The following is a 23537-nucleotide window of genomic DNA, read 5'->3' on the forward strand; positions in this document are numbered from 1 at the left end:
ACACGCTTTTTCAGTTCTGCCCACAAATTGTCTATAGGGTTGACGTCAGGGCTTTATGATGGCCACTCCAATATGTTCACTTTGTTGTCCTTAAGGCATTTTGCTACAACTTTGGAAGTATGCTTGGGGTCATTGTCCATTTGGAAGATCCATTTGCAACCAAGCTTTAACTTCCTGACTGATGTCTTGAGTTGTTGCTTCAATATAGCCACATAATTTTCCTTCCTCATGAAGCCATCTATTTTGTGAAGTGCACCAGTCCCTCCTGCAGCAAAGCACCCCCACCACATGATGCTGCCACCCCCGTGCTTCACGGTTGGGATGGTGTTCTTCGACTTGTAAGCCTCCCCCTTTTCCTCCTCACATAAAGATGTTATTATTATGGTCAAACAGTTCTATTTTTGTTTCATCAGACCAGAGGACCAGATTTCTCCAAAAAGTGCAATCTTTATCCCCATTTGCAGTTGCAAACTGTAGTCTGGCTTTTTTATGGCGGTTTTGGAGCAGTGGCTTCTTCCTTGCTGAGCGGGCTTTCAGGTTATGTCAATATAGGACTCGTTTTACTGTGGAAATAGATACTTTTGTACCTGTTTTCTCCAGTATCTTCACAAGGTCCTTTGCTGTTGTTCTGGGATTGATTTGCACTTTTTTTTATATATTATTGGATGTAATGTATGTGTATTTTGTATTGTTTTAGTGAGTATGTGTATTATGGTTGTGTTTATTGTCCTCAGCTGCCCTGGGACTACAGGTGCAAATGAGCTTTTGGCTAACACCGGTATATTTACATGGATGTTGCATTATTGTAATATTGATGTTGATTCATGTGCATTGTCCCCTATAAACAAATACTTGATTATTATTATTTGACCCTGATGGTGATCTATGAACATTTTAACATCTTGGCCATGTTCTGTTATAATCTCCACCCGGTACAGCCAGAAAAGGACTGGCCAGCACACATAGACTGGTTACTCTCTAGGTTTTTTCCTAAGGTCTGGCCTTTCTAGGGAGTTTTTCCTAGACACCGTGCTTCTACACCTGCATTGCTTGCTGTTTGGGGTTTTAGGCTGGGTTTCTGTACAGCACTTTACAGCTTCATGAGGTAGTCACCTGGAATCTATTTCAATTAACAGGAGTGCCTTTTTAAAAGTTTAATTAATTAATGCATTTGTGCCAATAAGTTGTGTTGTGACAAGGTAGGAATGGTATACAGAAGATAGCCCTATTTGGTAAAAGACCAAGTCCCTATTATGGCAAGAACAGATCAAGTAAGCAAAGCGAATCAGCAGTCCATCATTAGTCGACTGCCGAAAAACTTCAAAAACGTTGAACATTTCTTCAAATGCAGTCGCAAAAACCATCAAGCGCTATGATGAAACTGGCTCTCATGAGAACCGCCAGATAAAAGGAAGACCCAGAGTTACCTTTGCTGCAGAGGATAAGTTCATTAGAGTTACCAGCCTCAGAATTTGCAGCCCAAATAAATACTTCACAGAGTTCAAGTAACAGACACATCTCAACATCAACTTCAGAGGAGACTGTGTGAATCAGGCCTTTATGGTCAAATTGCTGCAAAGAAACCCCTACTAAAGGACACCAATAATAAGAAGAGACTTGCTTGGGCCAAGAAGCACGAGCAATGGACATTAGACCGGTGGAAATCTGTCCTTTGGTCGGATGAGTCCAAATTTGACATTTTTTGTTCCAACCGACATGTCTTTGTGAGATGCAGAGTAGGTGAACGGATGATCCCTGCATGAGTGGTTCCCACCGTAAAGCATGGAGGAGGAGGTGTGATGGTGTGGGGTGCTTTGCTGGTGACACTGTCTGTGATTTATTTAGAATTCAAGGCACACTTAACCAGCATGGCTACCACAGCATTCTGCAGCGATACACCGTCCCATCTGGTTTGCTCTTATAGGGACTATCTATCGTTTGTTTTTCAACAGGATAATGACCCAACACACCTCCAGGCTGTGTAAGGGCTATTTGACCAAGAAGGAGAGTGATGGAGTGCTGCATCCGATGACCTGGCCTCCACAATCACCCGACCTCAACCCAATTGAGATGGTTTGGGATGAGTTGGACCGCAGAGTGAAGGAAAAGCAACCAACAAGTGCTATGCATATGTGGGAACTCCATCAAGACTTTTGGGAAAGCCTTCCAGGTGAAGCTGGTTAAGAGGATTTCTAGCTGTCATCAAGGCAAAGGGTGGCTACTTTATACATTAACGAATCTCAAAAATGAAATACATTTTGATTTGTTTAACACTTTTTTGGTTACTACATGATTCCATATGTGCTATTTCATATTAAACTAAAGTTGAGTTGTTTGGAAGGAACACACAACACTATGTGTGGAGAAGATAAGGCACAGCACACCAAAATAAAAACCTCATCCCAACTGTAAAATATGGTGGAGGGAGCATCATGGTTTGGGGCTGCTTTGCTGCCTCAGGGCCTGGATAGCTTGCTATCATCGACGGAACAATAAATTCCCAAGTTTATCAAGACATTTAGGAGTATGTAAGGTTATCTGTCCGCCAATTGAAGCTCAACAGAAGTTGGGTGACGTAACAGGACAACGACCCAAAACACAGAAGTAAATCAACAACAGAATGGCTTCAACAGAAGATAATACTCCTTCTGGAGTGGCCCAGTCAGAGTCCTGACCTCAGCCCGATTTAAAATGACAGAGAGCGGTTCACACAAGACATCCTTAGAATATTGCTGAACTGAAACAGTTTTGTAAAGATGAATGGTCCAAAATTCCTCCTGACCGTTGTGCGGGTCTGATTCACAACTACAGAAAAGGTTTGGTTGAGGTTATTGCTGCCAAAGGAGGGTCAACCAGTTATTAAATCCAAGGGTTCACATACGTTTTCCACCCACCCTGCACTGTGAATGTTTACACAGTGTGTTCAATAAAGACCTATAATTGTTTGCGTGTTATTGGTTTAAGCAGACTGTGTTTGTCTATTGTTGTGACTTTATTTTATGACCACTTTATGCAGAAATCCCGATAATTCTAAAGGGTTCACATACTTTTTCTTGCCACTGGATTCAGTGTTCTCCAGCAATCTAAGCTTCCCAGCCGGGCCGAATACGCAAACAAAATGAGATGTCGAAACACAACAAAACAAAATATGGATATATCATTCTGACCTTACAGGCCATCGGTCGATAAATCCAACAAACAATCAAACAAACAAGCAAACAAGCCACAAACTGATGCTGGCACTAAGACCAGACAGCATCAGATAGATGGCCTACAGAGAACTGTAGAACAGTACAGAGGGGCGCAGTTTCGCTCATTCGGTTGCGTTCTCCTGTCAAAACTTTGAATAAGAATCTTTTATTTAACACTTTTTTGGTTACTACATGATTCCATAAGTTTATTTCATAGATGTGATGTCTTCACTATTATTCTACAAAGCAGAAAATAGTAAAAATAAAGAAAAACCTCTTGAAAAGTGTGACACCAATCAGGCCCTCGAGGAGTTGCCCACCCCTGGTGTAGCCCAAACTGTTTGGATGCTACCGTCAGAAGTTGGCAAATTGGCTGTACCGACTTCAGACGATTACCAAGACGTTTGTTGGGGTCATACAGCAAAACAGAGAATACCATCATGTTCGTTGGAGTCTCGTCTTTCCATGTCGAGGTCATGTAGGCCAATCCGTTAGGAAGCTACAGACGATTTTGTGAGAAGACCATTTTTCGGGATGTCTCATGATCTGACAAACACTGCACTGACACCTTTCCCTGCAGATGCAGAAGTGCAACATCGGAGGAAGTGGTGGATTGAGATGATTCCAATGCAAAAAAACAGATATCACTTGCTTAAACTGACAGATTTTTATTTTTAATTTTGTATTATGCTAATTATATTTCAGTGGGGGCGCGGACATCGTCTCAAGAGGGAAAATTGCCTGAGGGATAATTGCCCTCTTGCACACATCACACAGAGGTTGTGTTTTCTCAAACTGTGAAGAGATTGCACAACACTGTATGTCTAATATAGCACAAAGATTCTGGCCAGGTGAAGAGACTAACGAGACTAGTTTCAGAGTTGGATTGCCTCATAGCAACCTAAAAATAAATGTGTAGATTAGCAATGAAAACAATTTTCTACTTATCAGACTCATTTATCAATTTCAGCTTTTTGTTAATCTTGCAGAGACTGAGAGGGTTAGTACCGTGTCTGGATTGTCATACAAATTGTTCCCAATATCACTGAATATGATTTATTCGGCATGTAATGCTTATCCCATTATAATAGGTGTGTGAATGAATAAATAATGAATCAATGAGACAGGGTTATTCTCTGTCAAAAAGTAATCACATTCACGCGCGCACACACACACACACACACACACACACACACACACACACACACACACACACACACACACACACACACACACACCTCAGGTGAGGTATTTCCTTTAACCACATGGTGTCACTCATGGCATGAAATTGATATTACTTCCATAACGAGTATTTTTTTCTTCTTTGTTGATGTGATGGTAACTTTCAGAGTAAGTCTCCAAAAAGTACAACAATCTTACTCTCAGTATAGCCAAGCACCTCCTGCGAGAATAAGTCCAGACCTAGCATTGCCACTCATTCTGCACTTGCCTTGTCCTTTTATGAATATGTCCTGTACTGTATCCAGGTACAGTAACTGTAACCCAGTGATTTATTTACTTGCTCATCGTAAGCAGCCTGGTAAAATAAGCAGTGGAGTGGGAATAAGTTGAATGATTAAATGTATGTAAAATTATACTGTATTATGTCAAGGCTTTCAATGATTTCAACCATCGAAAGATTTAAATGTTTGACCATTGAATTTGGCTACTTGACTTCCTGTAACATACTTTACTCATAATGTGAATACAATTTAAAACATGTTTAATTGTTTAAAACATAACTCAAATATTGTTCACAACCAATATAGCCTCACTAAATATATTAAGACATATCAACAGACAAAACAAGATGCTAATCCTCATATTTAAGTAATGTGTTAATCATTTTCTCTCAAGCCCCACTCCTTTCCCTCTCATGCACACTACCCCTCTTTTTATCTCCTCCATTTAGCTAGATGTCCAGTGATGCATATATTTGTATGGATAGTTAATTTTATTAATATAACCTTTATTTATAAAGGTAAGTCAATTAGGAACATTATTATTTGCAAAAGGTTACAACATATTTTCACACATCCAACTCTGACTAACAAATGCACAAACTGTGTGAATTCAAATTCGTACTTCTCAGGCAAAAGAAAGTGTGCAGGAGGGGACATATGTCATTTCAAATCCTCTTTATTGCAATGCAGATAGACATACAGCAAATACATTAAAGGGAAACTCAAGCAAAATATGGAAGACAGCTATTACAGTACTTATTGTCAGTTAATGTTCTGGTCATTTCATCAACCATAGCTTGCTCTTGTTGAGTTGAAGTTTCTGATTCATGTCCTTTCTCAGCGACCAGCTGGGGCTGGAGCTGGGGTGGGGCTGGAGCTGGGGCTGGGGCTGGGGCTGGGAGGCAAAAAGAAGGATAATCAAAACGAATGTAGTCACTGGAGTCTCAATTGTGTACACCATACACAATAACTGTACATAGTTTATTTTAGAAGTAAATCATTTGTATTGAATAACTGTATATACCAGGGGCCATGTAGATGCTCATACTATATGTCATTGGTTTCTATGTCAAGTTGCTTGAAGGAAAAATCATTACATCATGTGTTCTGGGGTGGTCCAGTAGTTAATGCTGCTGCCTTTAGCTCACACTTAAAGTACCTTCAGAAAGTTTTCACACTCTCTTACTTTTTCCACATTTTGTTTTGTTACACCCTGAATGTAAAATGGATTAAATTGAGATTTTTTTGTCACTGGCCTACACACAATACCCCATAATGTCAAAGTGGAATTCTGTTTATAGAAAAAATGAAAAGCTGAAATGTCTTGAGTCAATAAGTATTCAATCTCTTTGTTATATCATGACTAAAAAAGTACAGGAGTAAAAATATGCTTAAGAAATCACATCAGGTGTTGCATCGATTCACTCTGTTTGCAATAATAATAATACTTTTTTTATGACTACCTCAACTATGTACCCCACACATATGGTTCGGTTTGAAAATCTATGACAAGATTTGGAAATGGATGTCTAGCAATGATCAACCACCAACTTGACAGGGCTTGAATATATTTTAAGAATAATGTGCAAATATTGAACAATCCAGGTATGCAAAGCTCTTAATGACTTACCCAGAAAGACTCACAGCTGATTCTGTTGACTCAAGGATTTGAATACTTATTTTTCACATTTTCTTTACAAATAATAATAATAATTTACAAATTATATTTACGTTGTACACAATAACTGTACATAGTTTATTTTAGTTGTTTATCCTTTTTGTTATTTAACTGTATATAGCAAGGGCCATGCATATTGTCACGGTTGTCGTAAGAACGGGACCAAGGCGCAGCGGATGTTGAGTTCCACATCTTTAATTTAAAGAGAACCTTAAACAAAACAAAACATATCACTCAACAAACAAACAAACAAACAACTAACTAACTAACTAAAAATGACTACGTGGTGCACAAGCACAAAACAATATCTCACAAACACAGGTGGGAAAAATAGCTACTGAAATATGATCCCCAATTAGAGACAACGATTGATTACCAGCTGCCTCTAATTGAGAATCATACAAAACACCAACATAGAAAATTTAAACTAGAACGCAACATAGAAATTATAAACTAGAATACCCCCTAGTCACGGGCGTGACACATATACTGATAATATATGTAATTGGTTTCTATGTAAAGTTGTTTGAAGGAAAAATAATTTAATCATGTGTCCTGGGGTGGTCTAGTAGTTAAGGCCGCTGCATTTAGCACATTTAGTGCCTTCAGAAAGTAAGTACTCCCCTTGAAATCTTCTACATTTTGTTTTGTTACAGCCTGAATTTAAAATTGATTAAATTGAGATTTTGTGTCACTGGCCTACACACAATACCCGTAATACCCATAATGTCCCATAAGTGGAATTATGTTTATAGAAACACTTAAGTATTTAACCCCTTTGTTATGGCAAGCCTAAATAAGTTCAGGAGTAAAAATGTGCAAGTCAGGAGTTGCATGGACACACTCTGTTTACAAAAATAGTGTATAATATCATTTTTTTATGATTACCTCATCTCTGTACCCCACATGTACAATTATCGGTAAGGTCCCTCAGTCGAACAGGGATTTTACCATGAGGCCAATGCTGACATTAAAACAGTTACATAGTTTATTAATGGCTGTGTTAGGAGAAAACTGAGGATGGATCAGCAACACTGTAGTTAATCCACAATACTAATCTAAATGATAGAGTGAAAAGAAGGAAGGTTGTACAGAATTTGAAAAAATTAAAAACACGCATCCTGTTTGAAAAAAAGCACTAAAGAAAAAGTGTAAAAAATGTGGCAAAGAAATTAACTTTATTCCCTGAATAGAAAGTGTTATGTTACGGGGCAAATCCAGCACAACACATCACTGCCTACCACTCTTCATATTTTCAAGCATGGTGTTGGCTGCATCATGTTATGGGTATGTGTCACGTTCTGACCCTAGTTATTGTGTTTGTTGTTTGTTTTAGTTGGTCAGGACGTGAGTTGGGTGGGCATTCTATGTTTTGTGTGTCTAGGTTGTTTTTCTGTGTTCGGCCTAGTATGGTTCTCAATCAGAGGCAGGTGTCGTTAGTTGTCTCTGATTGAGAATCATACTTAGGTAGCCTGGGTTTCACTGTTGTTTTGTGGGTGATTGTTTCCGTGTCTGTGTTTTACACCACACGGTACTGTTTTCGGTTTTCGTCATTCACGTTTATTGTTTTGTATGGAGTGTTCAGATTATGTGTTTAATAAACAACCATGGAGACTTACCACGCTGTGCATTGGTCCTCCGATCCCTCTCGCTACTCCTCCTCAGAAGAGGAGGATGAAAACCCTTACAGTATGCTTGTCAATGGCAAGGATTAGGGAGTTTTTTCGGATAAAAAGAAATGGAATAGAGCTAAGCACAGGCAGAATCATAGAGGAAAACTTGGTTCATTCAATGGGAGACAAAATGTACCTTTCAGCAGGACAATAATCTACATTGAATGTTCCAGAGTGGCCTAGTCACAGTTTTGACATAAATCAGCTTGCAAATCTATGGCAAGACTTGAAAGTGGCTCTCTAAGCAGAGATCATGTGCAAATTTTGTACCATCCAGGTGTTCAAAGATCTTAGACTTAATTAACCAGAAAGACTCACAGCTGCAATAATTGCCAAAGATAACTCAAACCTCTATTGATTCAGGGGTTTGAATACCTATGTAATCAAGACATATTAGAGTTTTATTGTTCATATTTTCTTTACAAATGTTTGAATGTTTTTTCCACTTTGACATTAGAGAGTATTTTGTGTAGATCGTTGACAGAAAATACTATTTTTTTTGTCCATTTGAATCCCACCTTGTAACACAACATGTGGAAAAAGTCAAGTGGTGTGAATACTTTTGGAAAGCACTATATAACGTGTAGGCTTCGATTTGATTGTGGCTCACACCCTTTTGGCACAAACTTTGCCTTTCCTGTCTTTGTCTCAATGTCTCTGTCCCCAATAATGCAAAAATACTCCTTTAAAAATATATACTCACCTCCTCACTTGAAGAAACTTCTCAATGACATGCTGATGGCCATGCTCAGCCTTCAAAAGCAAACAATAAGACAATTAAATAATACACAGTACATATGGATGTAATATACTAACTTTAAGATTTGCACCAGCATTTCATGTACATACTATATGCATGGCTTACCAAAGCAATAGAGAGAAGCATCACAAATCCAAGTAGAACAACAATCTTCATGCTGAAAGTCTTCATCTAAATAGAGTATAAACATAAACATCATCACTTTATTAATCCATCTATTCCCTACAAGTTACAGATTATATTATATGTATAATCTATTAAACAGTTAATGAGTGTATAAGAATGACTTCACTCTGAACAAAGTGTTAGAATTATTAGTATAACCATACCTTAACGTATCTCAGGGTTAAAAGCCTTCTCAGTGCCTCTGTAAGCGCTAGCACACTCATCAATACACAGACAATATATAGTGTTTCTCAGCCAATCACAAAGCCCTAATGAAGCCTAAATGTGTTGTAATGAAGGATGTTGTATGATGTCTGGGTGTTCCATGTAACGTTGGGCATTGCAAAACAGGCAAACAAATGAGCCTCTTGCCACTGCTATTAATCAAATGTGCTAACTGAAAATGTCAGTAGGCCTACTGTGTCATTGTTTCCCATCTGCTGTTAATTCCAAACAATGTCTATTTCACATCTACATTTATGGCAATAACATTCTCTGTGTGTAACTGTGTGAGTTTGGCATATTACCTCTGACCTTGTATTGTCAGTGGATCACAGACCAGCTAATAAGGGTCTCCCTCACAACGTTTTTATATCAAATCACATTATTTGAGGAATTTACTTTGGAGCGTCAGGTATTGATCGAATTTCTATCAGGTACGACAGAAAAATAAAATGATTAAAACAATGAATCAGGGTAATTGTATACTAGGCTACTATTAAGTGTTGATACTTACTCAGTGCTAAGGATAGATAACTAGAGTAATCAAAAGGGGACCAGAAGCTTAGCCGGTCCGTAAAACCCTCAAATTCAGACAAACAAAAGGTGTAATGGGTACTCATTCAAAATAATCTCACACAAAGCTTACTAGATATCTAGAGTATCTGACTTTATACTGAAGTTATAGATTAGAGGTTCGCAAACGATTATGTTATAACCCATTTGCAATGTGTCTTTCAAAATTGTCTTGTTATTAGCCACCAAACAACATATTTCATCATGTGCTACCTAAGAGGAACTGGTAGTGGGTCTTGACCCTTTTTTGGAAACACCAAATACCCTGGAATTGACTATGAATTCCGAAGTTTTGTGGATTTCATATTTGTTCATATTTGTGTTAGAACTTGTAGAGACATCCACCTTATGTCAGAGAGGTTTCACTCTTGTTTTGAAAGCATCGCAAATACTTTGTCAAACAAACAGAACACAACAGACAAAGACATACACAATGATAGATCTTAACTTATTTCATTTATTGAAAATGGAATAATCAGCTCTGAACAGCAGCTAATGTCAACATATGTGATGTAAACAAGGTGGAGACATGAGAGTCCTTCTGGCGCCCATCTCATTTTCCACCTGCTGCTGGGGCTGGGGCGGGAGCTGCAGCAGGAGTTGCGGCTGGAGCGGCAGCGAGTCTGGCCAATAGGAAGGGCAGGAGGGCCATCAGGGCAGAGTTACTTTGGGGAGGCTGGGCGTAAGGGAAGTATGACGGGTACTGAGGCTGCTGAGGCTGCTGAAGCTGCTGATAAGGATAGAATCCCCCAACACCATGCCCAAAACCCCTGAACATCTGTGGAGAGAGAGAGAGAGAGAGAGAGATAGATAGAGAGAGAGAGAGAGAGAGAGAGAGAGAGAGAGAGAGAGAGAGAGAGAGAGAGAGAGAGAGAGAGAGAGAGAGAGAGAGAGAGAGAGAGAGAGAGAGAGAGAGAGAGAGAGAGATGGATAAATTGTTCTGAACTCAAACAAACTAGTAATCATATTCAAATAGCAGCCCATACTAAAGTACTCTAATAGATAGAATACCTAATAAATAGCAATAGATAGTACTAAATATTACTGTACCTCATCACTAGCTGAGCGCTCCTCTCGATCATGTTTCTCAGACACCTGCACACACAAACAAAATCCCAGGATGAAGGATATTACAGTATAGAGTAATCAACACTCAAAGTGTGAACTTAAGTCCATCATATTGTAATAATTAATGTATTGTCATATTCCAATACATTGCAATCTGTGGAAACAGCAATCTCTTGGTGTATTGATTTGTAAATTGCAGTGTTGATGTTGTATTTCAAGAATTCTTACAGGAATAGAGGAACAAAGTCCAATCAGGCACATCACTAGGAATAGTAGTTTCATGGTCGCCATGGAATTCTTGAAATGAAGAATACGAATTGTGAATTCAAAGCTAGATAAAATTCTGCAAGCCTAAATTCCACTACAGTATTCTTTGAATCTCTTACCTGTTCAAGTGAAGATGTAAAATGGTTGAAAAGTCAGAACTAAAGTTGTGACACTGATGCTGTATTGTAACTTAACAGCTAGTTTGTGCTTTTATAGACCATTTCAGTCCAGTGCACCAATGAGCTTTCAGTCCCATGATCAAAGGTGTGTCCTGGAGATGTAAATGTGATGAAATTAGGCATTTGGTGGGTAATCCTACAAATCTATATATCCACAGTCCCCACAAAGAACAATGTCTCATCAGTATTAGGAAACCTTAGCAAAGATGAGACGTTTTGAAACTGTGGATGATTCATTCACATGGTTTTGGGGGATTGTGGAGGCTAAATGAACACATTTAAATAATGTTAGATAATGTATATTGATAAAATATTGTTTCAAATTGTATTGCACCGCTTTCATTTCTCAAATAATGCAATATAGCTAAAGTTCCACCATTTATTTAGACCATTTACTTATCATACAATCTGATGTACCACACTTTTTTTTCACAATTTCCACAAACTTCATGAGCATTCATCAGAGAACTGGAGAGACATACAATGTAGCTTGAAATATATATATTTTTAATTGAACATAAATACATAAAGGAATCACACTTCATAATGTAAAGTGTGGGGTTCCACAGAGTGCTGAATGTTCATTCTGCGTGATGCAGGATATATGAAGGGACTGCAGTTACTCTCTGGGAGTTCCATTAAATACCTGCTAGATTGAAAAGTGAATTAATTAATATATAGGATATTACATTTAATTTGTCACGTTGGGGGACTGGTGCAGGGCTCAACCCAACAGGTGCATGGGCTGGTTCAGGGGTTGGGGCTGGTGCAGGGGTTGAGGCAGGTGCCTGGGCTGGTTCAGGGGTTGGGGCTGGTGCAGGGGTTGAGGCAGGTGCAGGGGCTGGTTCAGGGGTTGGGGCTGGTGCAGGGGTTGAGGCAGGTGCTGGGGCTGGTTCAGGGGTTGAGACAGGTGCTGGGTCTGGTTCAGGGGTTGAGGCAGTTGCTGGGGCTGGTTCAGGGGTTGGGGCAGGTGCTGGGGCTGGTGCTGGGGTTGACGCAGGTGCTGGGACTGGTTCAGGGGTTGGGGCAGGTGCTGGGGCTGGTTCAGGGGTTGAGGCAGGTGCTGTGGCTGGTTCAGGGGTTGAGGCAGGTGCTGGGGCTGGTTCAGGGGTTGAGGCAGGTGCTGGGGCTGGTTCAGGGGTTGGGGCAGGTGCTGGGGCTGGTTCAGGGGTTGGGGCAGGTGCTGGGGCTGGTTCAGGGGTTGAGGCAGGTGCTGGGGCTGGTTCAGGGGTTGAGGCAGGTGCTGTAGCTGGTTCAGGGGTTGGGGCTGGTGCCGGGGTTGGGGCTGGTTCAGGGTTTGGGGCTGGTTCAGGGGTTGAGGCAGGTGCTGGGTCTGGTTCAGGGGTTGAGGCAGGTGCTGGGGATGGTTCAGGGGTTGGGACAGGTGCTGGGGCTGGTACTGGGGTTGAGGCAGGTTCTGGGGCTGGTTCAGGGGTTGTGGCGGGTGCTGGGGCTGGTTCAGGGGTTGAGGCAGGTGCTGTGGCTGGTTCAGGGGTTGAGGCAGGTGCTGGGGCTGGTTCAGGGGTTGAGGCAGGTGCTGGGGCTGGTTCAGGGTTTGAGGCAGGTGCTGGGGCTGGTTCAGGGGTTGAGGCAGGTGCAGGGGCTGGTTCAGGGGTTGGGGCTGGTGCAGGGGTTGAGGCAGGTGCAGGGGCTGGTTCAGGGGTTGGGGCTGGTTCAGGGGTTGAGGCAGGTGCAGGGGCTGGTTCAGGTGCTGGGGCTGGTTCAGGGGTTGAGGCAGGTGCAGGGGCTGGTTCAGGGGTTGGGGCTGGTGCAGGGGTTGAGGCAGGTGCAGGGGCTGGTTCAGGGGTTGGGGCTGGTGCAGGGGTTGAGGCAGGTGCTGGGGCTGGTTCAGGGGTTGAGACAGGTGCTGGGTCTGGTTCAGGGGTTGAGGCAGTTGCTGGGGCTGGTTCAGGGGTTGGGGCTGGTGCAGGGGTTGAGGCAGGTGTTGGGGCTGGTTCAGGGGTTGAGACAGGTGCTGGGTCTGGTTCAGGGGTTGAGGCAGTTGCTGGGGCTGGTTCAGGGGTTGGGGCAGGTGCTGGGGCTGGTGCTGGTGTTGAGGCAGGTGCTGGGGCTGGTTCAGGGGTTGAGGCAGGTGCTGAGGCTGGTTCAGGGGTTGGGGCAGGTGCTGGGGCTGGTGCTGGGGTTGAGGCAAGTGCTGAGACTGGTTCAGGGGTTGGGGCAGGTGCTGGGGCTGGTTCAGGGGTTGAGGCAGGTGCTGTGGCTGGTTCAGGGGTTGAGGCAGGTGCAGTGGCTGGTTCAGGGGTTGGGGCAGGTGCTGGGGCTGGTTCAGGGGTTGGGGCAGGTGCTGGGGCTGGTTCAGGGGTTGAGGCAGGTGCTGGGGCTGGTTCAGGGGTTGAGGCAGGTGCTGGGGCTGTTTCAGGGGTTGGGGCTGGTGCCGGGGTTGGGGCTGGTTCAGGGGTTGAGGCTGGTTCAGGGGTTGAGGCAGGTGCTGGGTCTGGTTCAGGGGTTGAGGCAGGTGCTGGGGCTGGTTCAGGGGTTGGGACAGGTGCTGGGGCTGGTACTGGGGTTGAGGCAGGTTCTGGGGCTGGTTCAGGGGTTGAGGCAGGTGCTGGGGCTGGTTCAGGGGTTGGGGCTGGTGCCGGGGTTGGGGCTGGTTCAGGGGTTGGGGCTGGTTCAGGGGTTGGGGCTGGTTCAGGGGTTGGGGCTGGGGATGGGGCTGGTTCAGGGGTTGGGGCTGGCTCAGGGGTTGGGGCTGGTGCAGGGGCTGGTGCCGGGGTTGGGGCTGGTGCAGGGGCTGGTGCCGGGGTTGGAGCTGGTGCAGGGGCTGGTGCCGGGGTTGGGGCTGGTGCAGGGGCTGGTGCAGGGGCTGAGTCTGGTGCAGGGGTTAGGGCAGGTGCAGGTGTAAATAATTTCTGCTCATAATCTGTGGAGCTATGGAACGTACCTCCTTGGAGTTTGAGTTAGAGTTGGAGTCAGAGCTGGAACGTGCAACTCTCAAATGATCCACATCAGCCTGAAAAATAATAATTTTGTACATGTAAATATGCCTATATATGAATATATTTAAAAAATGATATCGAAAATATAAATAAAATATGATATAATGTAGAATACTACGTAATTTGGGCCATATCTATTGTATGTTTATTTTTGTTAAACTCACAGGAACAGTCAATGACAGGCCCAGGAGGTATCCCAGAAAGATTGTAGCCTTCATCATCATCTTGGTGGTCAGTTCTAAAAACATATTAAGAAGCAAAAGCAGCTTAGATGACCTTTTTGTTTTTGTTCTGAATGCTGAAATAGCATGTGAACACCACAGCATAAGTATATTTACCAACGTTCAAAAGCCCTGCTTTACGACCAATTCTCTTACCTTGAGTCTTACCTTGAGTCACAGTTAATTTCAGCAGTTGATCAGGTGTAATGATGCGAAGACAATGAGCTATACCCAGTCGGTGGGTTCAATTTAAATAGAGTTAAGAGCACTGATGTCACAACCCCTAATACTAAGCGATATTATTGTGAAAATAATCATGATGTTTAATTTTCTGAAATCTTTAAACTCTCTGTTGAAGGATAGGTGTGAGTAATAGTAAGTGATTTACATTATAACTTCACAGATGAGTCACATGTCAAATATTGGATATAAAACACAACCATGTGGTAACAGTTCACAGTCATTTTCATGAATAAAACTTTTATAAATAGTGTTTATCATTAGTAAATGGTATATCATTATTTAAAAACATGTATAAGTATTATAAGTATACAATGCATAAGCATATAAAATGTATTATAATATATTAATTTCAAACATTTCTGAACATTTATTAGAATAAATGTCATAAATGTTAATATAAAGACAAAATATCAACTACATCCAGCTAATCGCTGAAATAATTGTTGAATGTGTGATAGAAATGGATATTAATCATTTTGAAAACACATGCAGTACCAGTGTTTTGCAAACAAACACCCTCTTAGCTCCCCACCACTAAATGTTGCCCAAACATCATGGGAAGTATTTGAGTCACCAGCTTAAAAAGTATAATACGCAACACAATCCGCACCTTGCCACGACAAATGTCCAACTGTTTTTCTTTCTTTCAAGTATATGTTGCTCCAGGCAAAAACATTCATTTAGGATCATGTTCAAGAGTTCACACATTTCAAAGGCATCCGTATTTGTAGAGAAGTAAACTATTAAACACTGAACAAAAATGTTAACACAACATGTAAAGTGTTGGTCCCATTTTTCATGAGCTGATATAAAATATCCAATACATTTTCCAGATGCACAAAAAGCTTATTTCTCTCAAATTCTGTGCACAATTTTGTTTACATCCCTATTAGTGAGCATTTCTCTTTTACCAAGATAATCCATCCACCTGACAGGAGTGGCATATCATCAATCTGATTCAACCATATGATCATTACACAGCTGCACCTTGCGCTGGTGACAGTTAAAGGTCACTCTAAAATATGCAGTTTTATCACCCAACACAATGCCACGGATGTCTCAAGTTTTGAGGGAGCGTGCAATTGGCATGCTGACCACAGGAATGTCCACCAGAGCTGCTGAATATTCATGTTCATGTTAATTTCTCTACCATTAGCCACCTCCAACTTTATTTTAAAGAATTTGTCAGTATGCCCAACCGGCATCACAACCGCAGACCACGTGTAACCATGCCAGCCCAGGACATCCGGCTTCTTCACCTGTGGGATGGTCTGATACCAGCCACCCGGGCAACTGATGAAACTGGTTTACACAACCAAAGAATTTCAGCACCAACTGTCAAAAACCGTCTTAGCTCATCGGAATGCTTGTTGTCCTCACCAGGGTCTTGACCTTACTGCAGTTCTTGACCTTACTACAGACCTCAGTGAGCCAATCAATGCTCACCTTCGATGGTCACTGGCAGAGGTGGAGAGGTGTGCTCTTCACGGATGAATCCCGGTTTCAACTGTACCTGGCAGATGGCACACGCATGGCGAGCGATTTGCCAATGTCAACATTGTGAACCGAGTGTCCCATGGTGCCGGTGGGGTTATGGTATGGTCAGACATAAGCTATAGACAACAAACATAATTGCATTTGAATGCACAGCGATACCGTGATGAGATCTTGAGGCCCATTGTCGTGTAATTCATCTGCCGCCTTCACATAATGTTTCAGCATGATAATGCACAGTCCATGTCGCAAGGAACTGTACATAATTCCTGGAAGCTGAAAATGTCCCAGTTCTTCCATGGCCTGCACACTCACCAGACATGTCACCCATTGAGCATGTTTGGGATGCTCTGGATTGACGTGTATGACAGCGTGTTACAGTTCCAGTCAATATCCAGCAACTTAGCACAACCGTTGAAGAGGAGTGGGACGACATTCCATAGGCCTACTTGTTTTTAAAAGTACAGTGCATTCGGAAAGTATTCAGACCCCTTCCCTTTTTCCACATTTTGTTACATTACAGTCTTATTCTAAAATGGATTATACACATTTTTTCCTCGTCAATCTACACACAATACCCCATAATGACAAAGTGAAAACAGGATTTTAGACATTTTTGCAAATTAATTCAAAATAAAAAACAGAAAAACCTTATTTGCATTAGTATTCTGACCCTTTGCTATTAGACTCGAAATTGAGCTCAGGTGCATCCTGTTTCCTTTGCTCATCCTTTTGATGTTTCTACAACTTGATTGGGGTCCACCTGTGGTAAATTTAATTGATTGGACATTATTTGGAAAGACACACGCCTGTCTATGTAAGGTCCCACAGTTGACAGTGCATGTCAGAGCAAAAACAAAGCCATAAGGTCGAAGGAATTGTCCGTAGAGATAGGTAGGATTGGATTGTGGCTAGACACAGATGGGAGAACCTTCCAGAAGGACAACCATCTCTGCAGCACTCCACCAATCAGGCCTTTATGGTAAAGTGGCCAGATGGAAGCCACTTATCAGTAAAAAGCATATGACAGCCTGTATGCAGTTTGCCAAAAGGCACCTAAAGTACACTCAGACCATGAGAAACAAGATTCTCTAGTCTGATGAACCAATATTGAACTCTTTGCTTTGAATGCCAAGCCTCACTTTTGGAGGAAACCATCCCTACGGTAAAACCACCCCTACGGTAAAGCATGGGGGTGGCAGCATCATACTGTGGGGATGTTTTTCAGAAGCATGGACTGGGAGACCAGTCAGGATCGAGGGAAATATGAACGGAGCAAATTTCAGAGATCCTTGATGAAAACCTGCTCCAGAGCGCTCAGGACCTCAGACTGGGACAAAGGTTCACCTTCCAACAGCACAACGACCCTAAGCACACAGCCAAGACAACACAGGATTGGCTTCGGGACAAGTCTCTGAATGTCCTTAGTGGCCCGGCCAGAGCCTGGACTTGAACCCGATCAAACATCTCTGGAGAGACCTGAAAATAGCTGTGTAGCGATGCTCCCCATCCAACCTGACAGAGCTTGAGAGAATCTGCAGAGAAGAATGGGAGAAACTCCCCAAATACACATGTGCCAAGCTTGTAGCGTCATACCCAAGAAGACTCAAGGCTGTAATCGCTGCCTAAGGTGCTTCAATAAATTACTGAGTAAAGGGTCTGAATACTTATATAAATGTGATTTTTCAGATTAGTTTTTCTACAAATTTGACGGAATATCTAAATACCTGCATTTGCTTTGTCATTGTGGGGTATTGTGTGTAGACTGATGAGGGGAAAAACAATTTAATCCATTTTAGAATAAGGCTGTAACGTAACAAAATGTGGGAAAAGTTCAATGGGTCTGATTACTTTCCGAATGCACTGTATCTGTGACCAACAGATGCATATATGTATTCCCATGTGAAATCCATAATGAATTTCTTTCAATTGACTGATTTTCTTATTTGAACCTTAACTAAGTAAAATCTTTGAAAATGTTGCATGTTGCATTTATATTTTTTGTTCAGTGTACATTATACAATTTAAATACACTTATATGAGCTACTGTCAGACTGTCATTGCAATCAAAGGGCTCTTTCTGTTGGCAAACTGGCATGACTGACTGAAATGTCAATGTCAATGAAATACCCCTTTAGCAAAGCCTGCGTGATAATTGCCCTATTGCACACATCAAAGCATTCGTCATAGGCTGTGTTTTCTCAAGCAGTATAGAGATTGCTCAACACTTCATGTCTAATATAAGTGTCCATAGGTAGGAGCTTAGAGCACAAAGAGACTTCCAAGGTGAAGGTAAGTGCTAGGGAGAAACACTGGGTTTAGAATAGACAGGTTGTTTTCAAGCAATCTGGTAGCAAAAATGACTTGGTGTTTTTAATGTTAAAACTACTGTTTTCAGTAATGTGTTTTCAGTGTTAAACAACTTTGTGTTTGCAGTGTTAAAATGGATTTTCAATGTTAAAACCTCTTAAGGATCGGACCCTTAAAAAAAAAAAATAGCCTAAAATAACATACCCAAATCTCTCTGCCTGTAGCTCAGGACCTGAAGGAATGAAATGCATATTATTGACACCATTTGAAAGGAAACACTTTGAAGTTTGTGGAAATGTGAAATTAATGTAGGAGAATATAACACATTAGAGCTGGTAAAAGATGGCAGCAGTGTATGTGCAAAGTTTACACTGATCCAAAGAACCATTGCACTTCTGTTCAAAATGTTGTATCAAGACTGCCCAAATGTGCCTAATTGGTTTATTAATACATTTTCAAGTTCATAACTGTGCACTCTCCTCAAACAATAGCATGGTATTATTTCACTGTAATAGCTACTGTAAATTGGGCAGTGCAGTTAGGTTAACATGAATTTAAACTTTCTGCCCATGTCAGATATGTCTATGTCCTGGGAAATGTTCTTGTTACAACCTCATGCTAATCACATTAGCCTACGTTAGCTCATCCGTCCCGTGAGGGGGCACCGATCCTGTATTAAACAACTTTGTGTTTTCAGTGTTAGCAATATCAGTGTTAAACAACTTTGTGTTTTCAGTGTTTAAATATGAATAATTGTCTTACAGGCATATAGGAAGCAATGGAGTACCTCTGTGTTGTCATTTTACTTTTCTCGGCTGTGGCTACACGTGTGAGTAAATAGTCAAGAGAGAATAGAGAATAATCCGAAAAAATATATGGGTGCAATGCATTAGGTTAATTAATATTCAGCACGGCAGATCATGTACTTTATTAAATTGTGATTTATTTTGCCCAGGCTGACCCATGGAGACAATTGCAACAGGGAGACAGTCGACTCCTCCCATTTGGCAGACCTCAACAAAGTCCAGACAGACACCCTATGAGAGTAAGAAAAAAAGGTCAAAGAGATTTCCAAGAGATCCAAGAGACCTAAATCAAAGTCAATCAAGATTTAGAGAAAAACAGACAATTCTAGATTTTACTTTGTTTTCTTACTTAATGGTTATATCTGAAGCTCATATTATTTTCCTTTACTTTGTCAAGCCCAATGGTAGAGATCCCTGGATGAAGGATGGTTCCCTCCCTCCATTTGGGGGCCAGCCAATAGGTGGAGGAGGAGAGAACTCTAGACCAATCGGTGGAGGACCTACGTGGCAAGGATGGGATATGGGTGGAACTGGCAACCCAGGATGGGTATGATGGCCTTCTAATTTGATTAACAAATGTGATTTTCCCAAACTACTAATTCATTGTATCTACTAGTAGTAATAGTTATGATATAGTACTTTTTACTTGACTGAATTTATTTTGTGTAGCCCGACCAGGATCAAATGCCCCCTTGGTACCCAAACAGACCCTCTGGAGGCCCAGGAAGTGGGGACACTCAGCGACTAATGGGAGGGCCCGAGTCTGGAGGACCCCTCGACTACCCTGATCGGGATTATAAAAGGGTATGTCGTGTCTGGTTATTTTCTATTCTATTTATGTAATGTATTGCCTTTTCAATGTTTTTTCTTCTCATATGCTGTTTTTGTGATCGTTTTATTGCCATGATATACTCAGGTCTCATTTTGGAAACGTGATTTGTAATCTCAATATGATCTCCTGAATAAATAAAGGATACAAATATAAAAGCTGTCAGGGATCCTCCATCAATTTAAAATCTATTGTTAATTAACATGTATAATGTGATGCTCGCTCCTGGTCAAGAGAGAGGACGAAGGTCAATGGTGGAACCAGGGAACCATGAGAAGAGACCGAGGATCATCATCCCCTGCCGATCTTCCACCTGTGACAGTGAGTAAACGGTGTAATGGCAACCTCCATGCAACCTGCTATGAATACAATCACCGATTCCACTTAAGATGCTTAACTGATTGTAGAACTAGAATGTAATGTTTCTCTCTCTCTCTCAATAGGGATCTGACTTTGGGTATGCTCCCAATGGACCTGGACCGCACCCTGGCCAGGGCCCCCCTCGCGGGCCAGGGTCCCGATGGCGTAGACCTGTAGGGCCCCCAAGAGGAGGAAGACCCAACATGAGGAACCTTGATGCAAGGGTAAGACATTTTTTAAACTTTTATTTCAGACTATATTGGAAAGTACTAGCCTGGCGGTCCAGTTTGTTAGTGTGTTAGCCAATGTATCCCTCTCTGTCTTTCTGTTGTTAAAAGCGCATAGATTATGGGACGCTGGCTAGGAGACGACAGAACTAATTAGCTTTGATATAATGAAGGGTGTTGTGTCTCTTTATCTCCCCAGCCTGACAGGAACCCCATTCGCCCCTCAGCTGTTCCATCTGGAGCAGGTGGACGGCCCCCGTTTGATGACACCTTCTTTGGAGGAAGACTGTTGCAACCTGAGATGGTGGTAGGTTGTTAATAGATCCTGGTTATGTCATAACCCGGCATTAAGTTTAACGTAGACAAAATTAACTTATGTCCATTTTTTTTTATGTTTTAGGGCAACAGAGAATTCATCCCCATCTTTCAGGTACAGTACCTTGGCCATTGCTAAATAATGTATGTCAATGAAGAACATCGCTTTGTGAATACAGACATATGGGTAATGAGATATGTATAATTTATTGTTAAATATGATGTTATTCCTTGTTATTCCTTGTTTATTCATTTAGAAATTCTTGAGAAATTAGAATTTAAAAAATAAATAATGTTATGGTTCTTTTACAGGCTGACAATGTGACTTTACAGGTAAGATGATGTTTTTACTATCAAAAACTGAATGGATTTACATACTGAAAATCATATTGAAACAAAATACTTTTTTTCTTTCCCAGAATGCAAGTGGTCTGCCCCTGAAAGAGGTAAATAATGAATTTGCCTGAATGATCTAAGATAGAATTGTTATCATATGTTATACATGCGTTAATTGTCCCAGTATCATACAGTGTATGTCGTCTATATCTGTTCATGTGGCGAACATGTTTCCCTTTGTAGGGTGAGAACATTTTCCTGCTGCCAAAGGTGAGGAATTCACACAAACAATGATTTATTTTAGTATTATGATGTCTGGAGTACTGCATGATAGAATTGTGTAAAACAAATACTGTATTTTCTTTACTATCAGGGAGGACGAGGAACACCCCCACCAAGGGTATGGACTAGCCTCTCATTCCATGTTAGCTTAATTCTATGACTCGGAAGTATTGTAGGCAACATAGCAGGAAGTATGCCATTGTACTGTATATAACAGATAAGTAAACTGTAATATGTTTTACAGCATGGACATAAAAGACCTCAAGAATTAGGGGTATGACGAGATATTCCGTTTTAAATCATATTCTAGTACATTTTGCTGTGAATTTTGGTGTGAAGTGTGAATTTCTTGAAAGAACTTGAAAAGCAGTTGAGATTTTTTCTGTGTCCCTGGTTTTGATAGTTTGGATACCCACACTCATCTGGTTTTCAGGTAAGTGTCCTAATGAACCTTTAAACTATTTTGTTATATATTTACAATACTGAATAAATAGAAAACAAGTTGATTTGAAGATTTGAGAAATAGCAAAACATTTCGTTTTTTTTGTCTCAGTTCCAACCTTACCTGAAGCTCATCTACAACCCCTCAGCTACAGTATGTATACATTTATGATTTAACATCAACAAAATACCACAATGCAAATATGTTATGTGAGATGTTATCTTTTTTCTTAATTAAGAAATATACTTTACACATGTTTTAAATGTTTATCTGTTCTTTTCCCTGCAGAATAAAATCTCATTTGAATATGGGATAACAACACTTGTAAGTATTGGCTGTTTACTAAACATGCTTCTTATTGAGATTTTAATATTCCCTTTCAGCTTCAGTGTCATCATGAATGAATATTGTCAAATGTAACAATATTGTTTATTTTTCAATCAAATGTCACTCACAATACCATCTAAAACATTATTTGAATCCTTCAACCTTTACCCCAAGCTCCCATCGTTCATGAAGGTAAGAAATTACTAATGACATTGTTGTATCTGTATTCCTACAATAAAATAATGTATTTCCTTTCTTAAACCATGATATGATTGCTCTATCTGCAGGCTGAAGAGACAAAGGCTTGGGAAGAGGAAGAAAAATAATATGGTGGATACAAGGTGTGTTAAACACTTTGTCTAGGCGTTTCCTTGCAATGCATCATCTGTTTCTTTATCCTTTTCTGACTTCTTCTTCCCTGTTTACAGGGAGAAGAAGCCCAAGCCTTGCATCTGGATTGGAAACGTCGATTGGAATGAGATTACATTTTTGACATATTTTCATATCTATCTGGAGTACATTCAACTTTACAGATTACATTTGGATATTTAGTTGCTAAATGTTTTCCTAAATACTAATACATTTCTTAACTCATGAAACCAAACAACCTTTAGTTTTAGCCTAACAATATTTGATTTTACTCATGGGTGTGGGGAGGTGGGCCTCTTTCTGTCCAGTAAGGTCATTTCTGGACAATATTTCTGTGCAATTAGGGGACCCCTTTTGGCTCAAGAGCACCCCCAGTGGCAAGATATGTGTAGCCTCTTTAGAACCTATTTCTAACTGTACAGTACATGGCAGGTGTTGGTGGAGGTTACTTCTGTGATATAATTTGACACTTTCTCAATCAATTGCTCTATAACATTCATTAAAACTTCCAGCATGCAAACTAAGAACTCTTGTTTTTGTGTGCATACAAAGTACAATTGACAACTGTGATTTTGCTTGATAATGGATTTATTTGACAATAGAAAATGTATCATATTGTAACTGACAACATATCTTATATTAATATAGGAGTAGGAATGTGAGATTGATGTGCCGATCCCTGAAAATGAAAAAAAAAAAACACTTAAATGGAAGTACAGTATACTACTGATCTGAATACATTTCAGGTGTTTAGTTGACGAAATGTTTCCTTCCCAT

General features: G+C 41.0%; 1 protein-coding gene across 1 annotated transcript; it reads right to left on the reverse strand.

Annotated features, from left to right (window-relative positions):
• Positions 1-11963: 11963 nt before the first annotated feature.
• On the reverse strand, positions 11964-14423 carry LOC118966636 (early nodulin-75-like). Its single transcript, XM_036989358.1, has 3 exons — positions 14364-14423; positions 14145-14213; positions 11964-13868 (listed from the first exon to the last, which is right to left on the reverse strand). Exons 1-3 carry the CDS (start codon positions 14421-14423, stop codon positions 11964-11966), a joined length of 2034 nt encoding a protein of 677 aa, XP_036845253.1.
• Between the last annotated feature and the right edge of the window lie 9114 nt (positions 14424-23537).

The sequence above is a fragment of the Oncorhynchus mykiss genome, chromosome 10 (assembly GCF_013265735.2).
Source record: "Oncorhynchus mykiss isolate Arlee chromosome 10, USDA_OmykA_1.1, whole genome shotgun sequence".
In the NCBI taxonomy this organism is placed as follows: domain Eukaryota; kingdom Metazoa; phylum Chordata; class Actinopteri; order Salmoniformes; family Salmonidae; genus Oncorhynchus; species Oncorhynchus mykiss.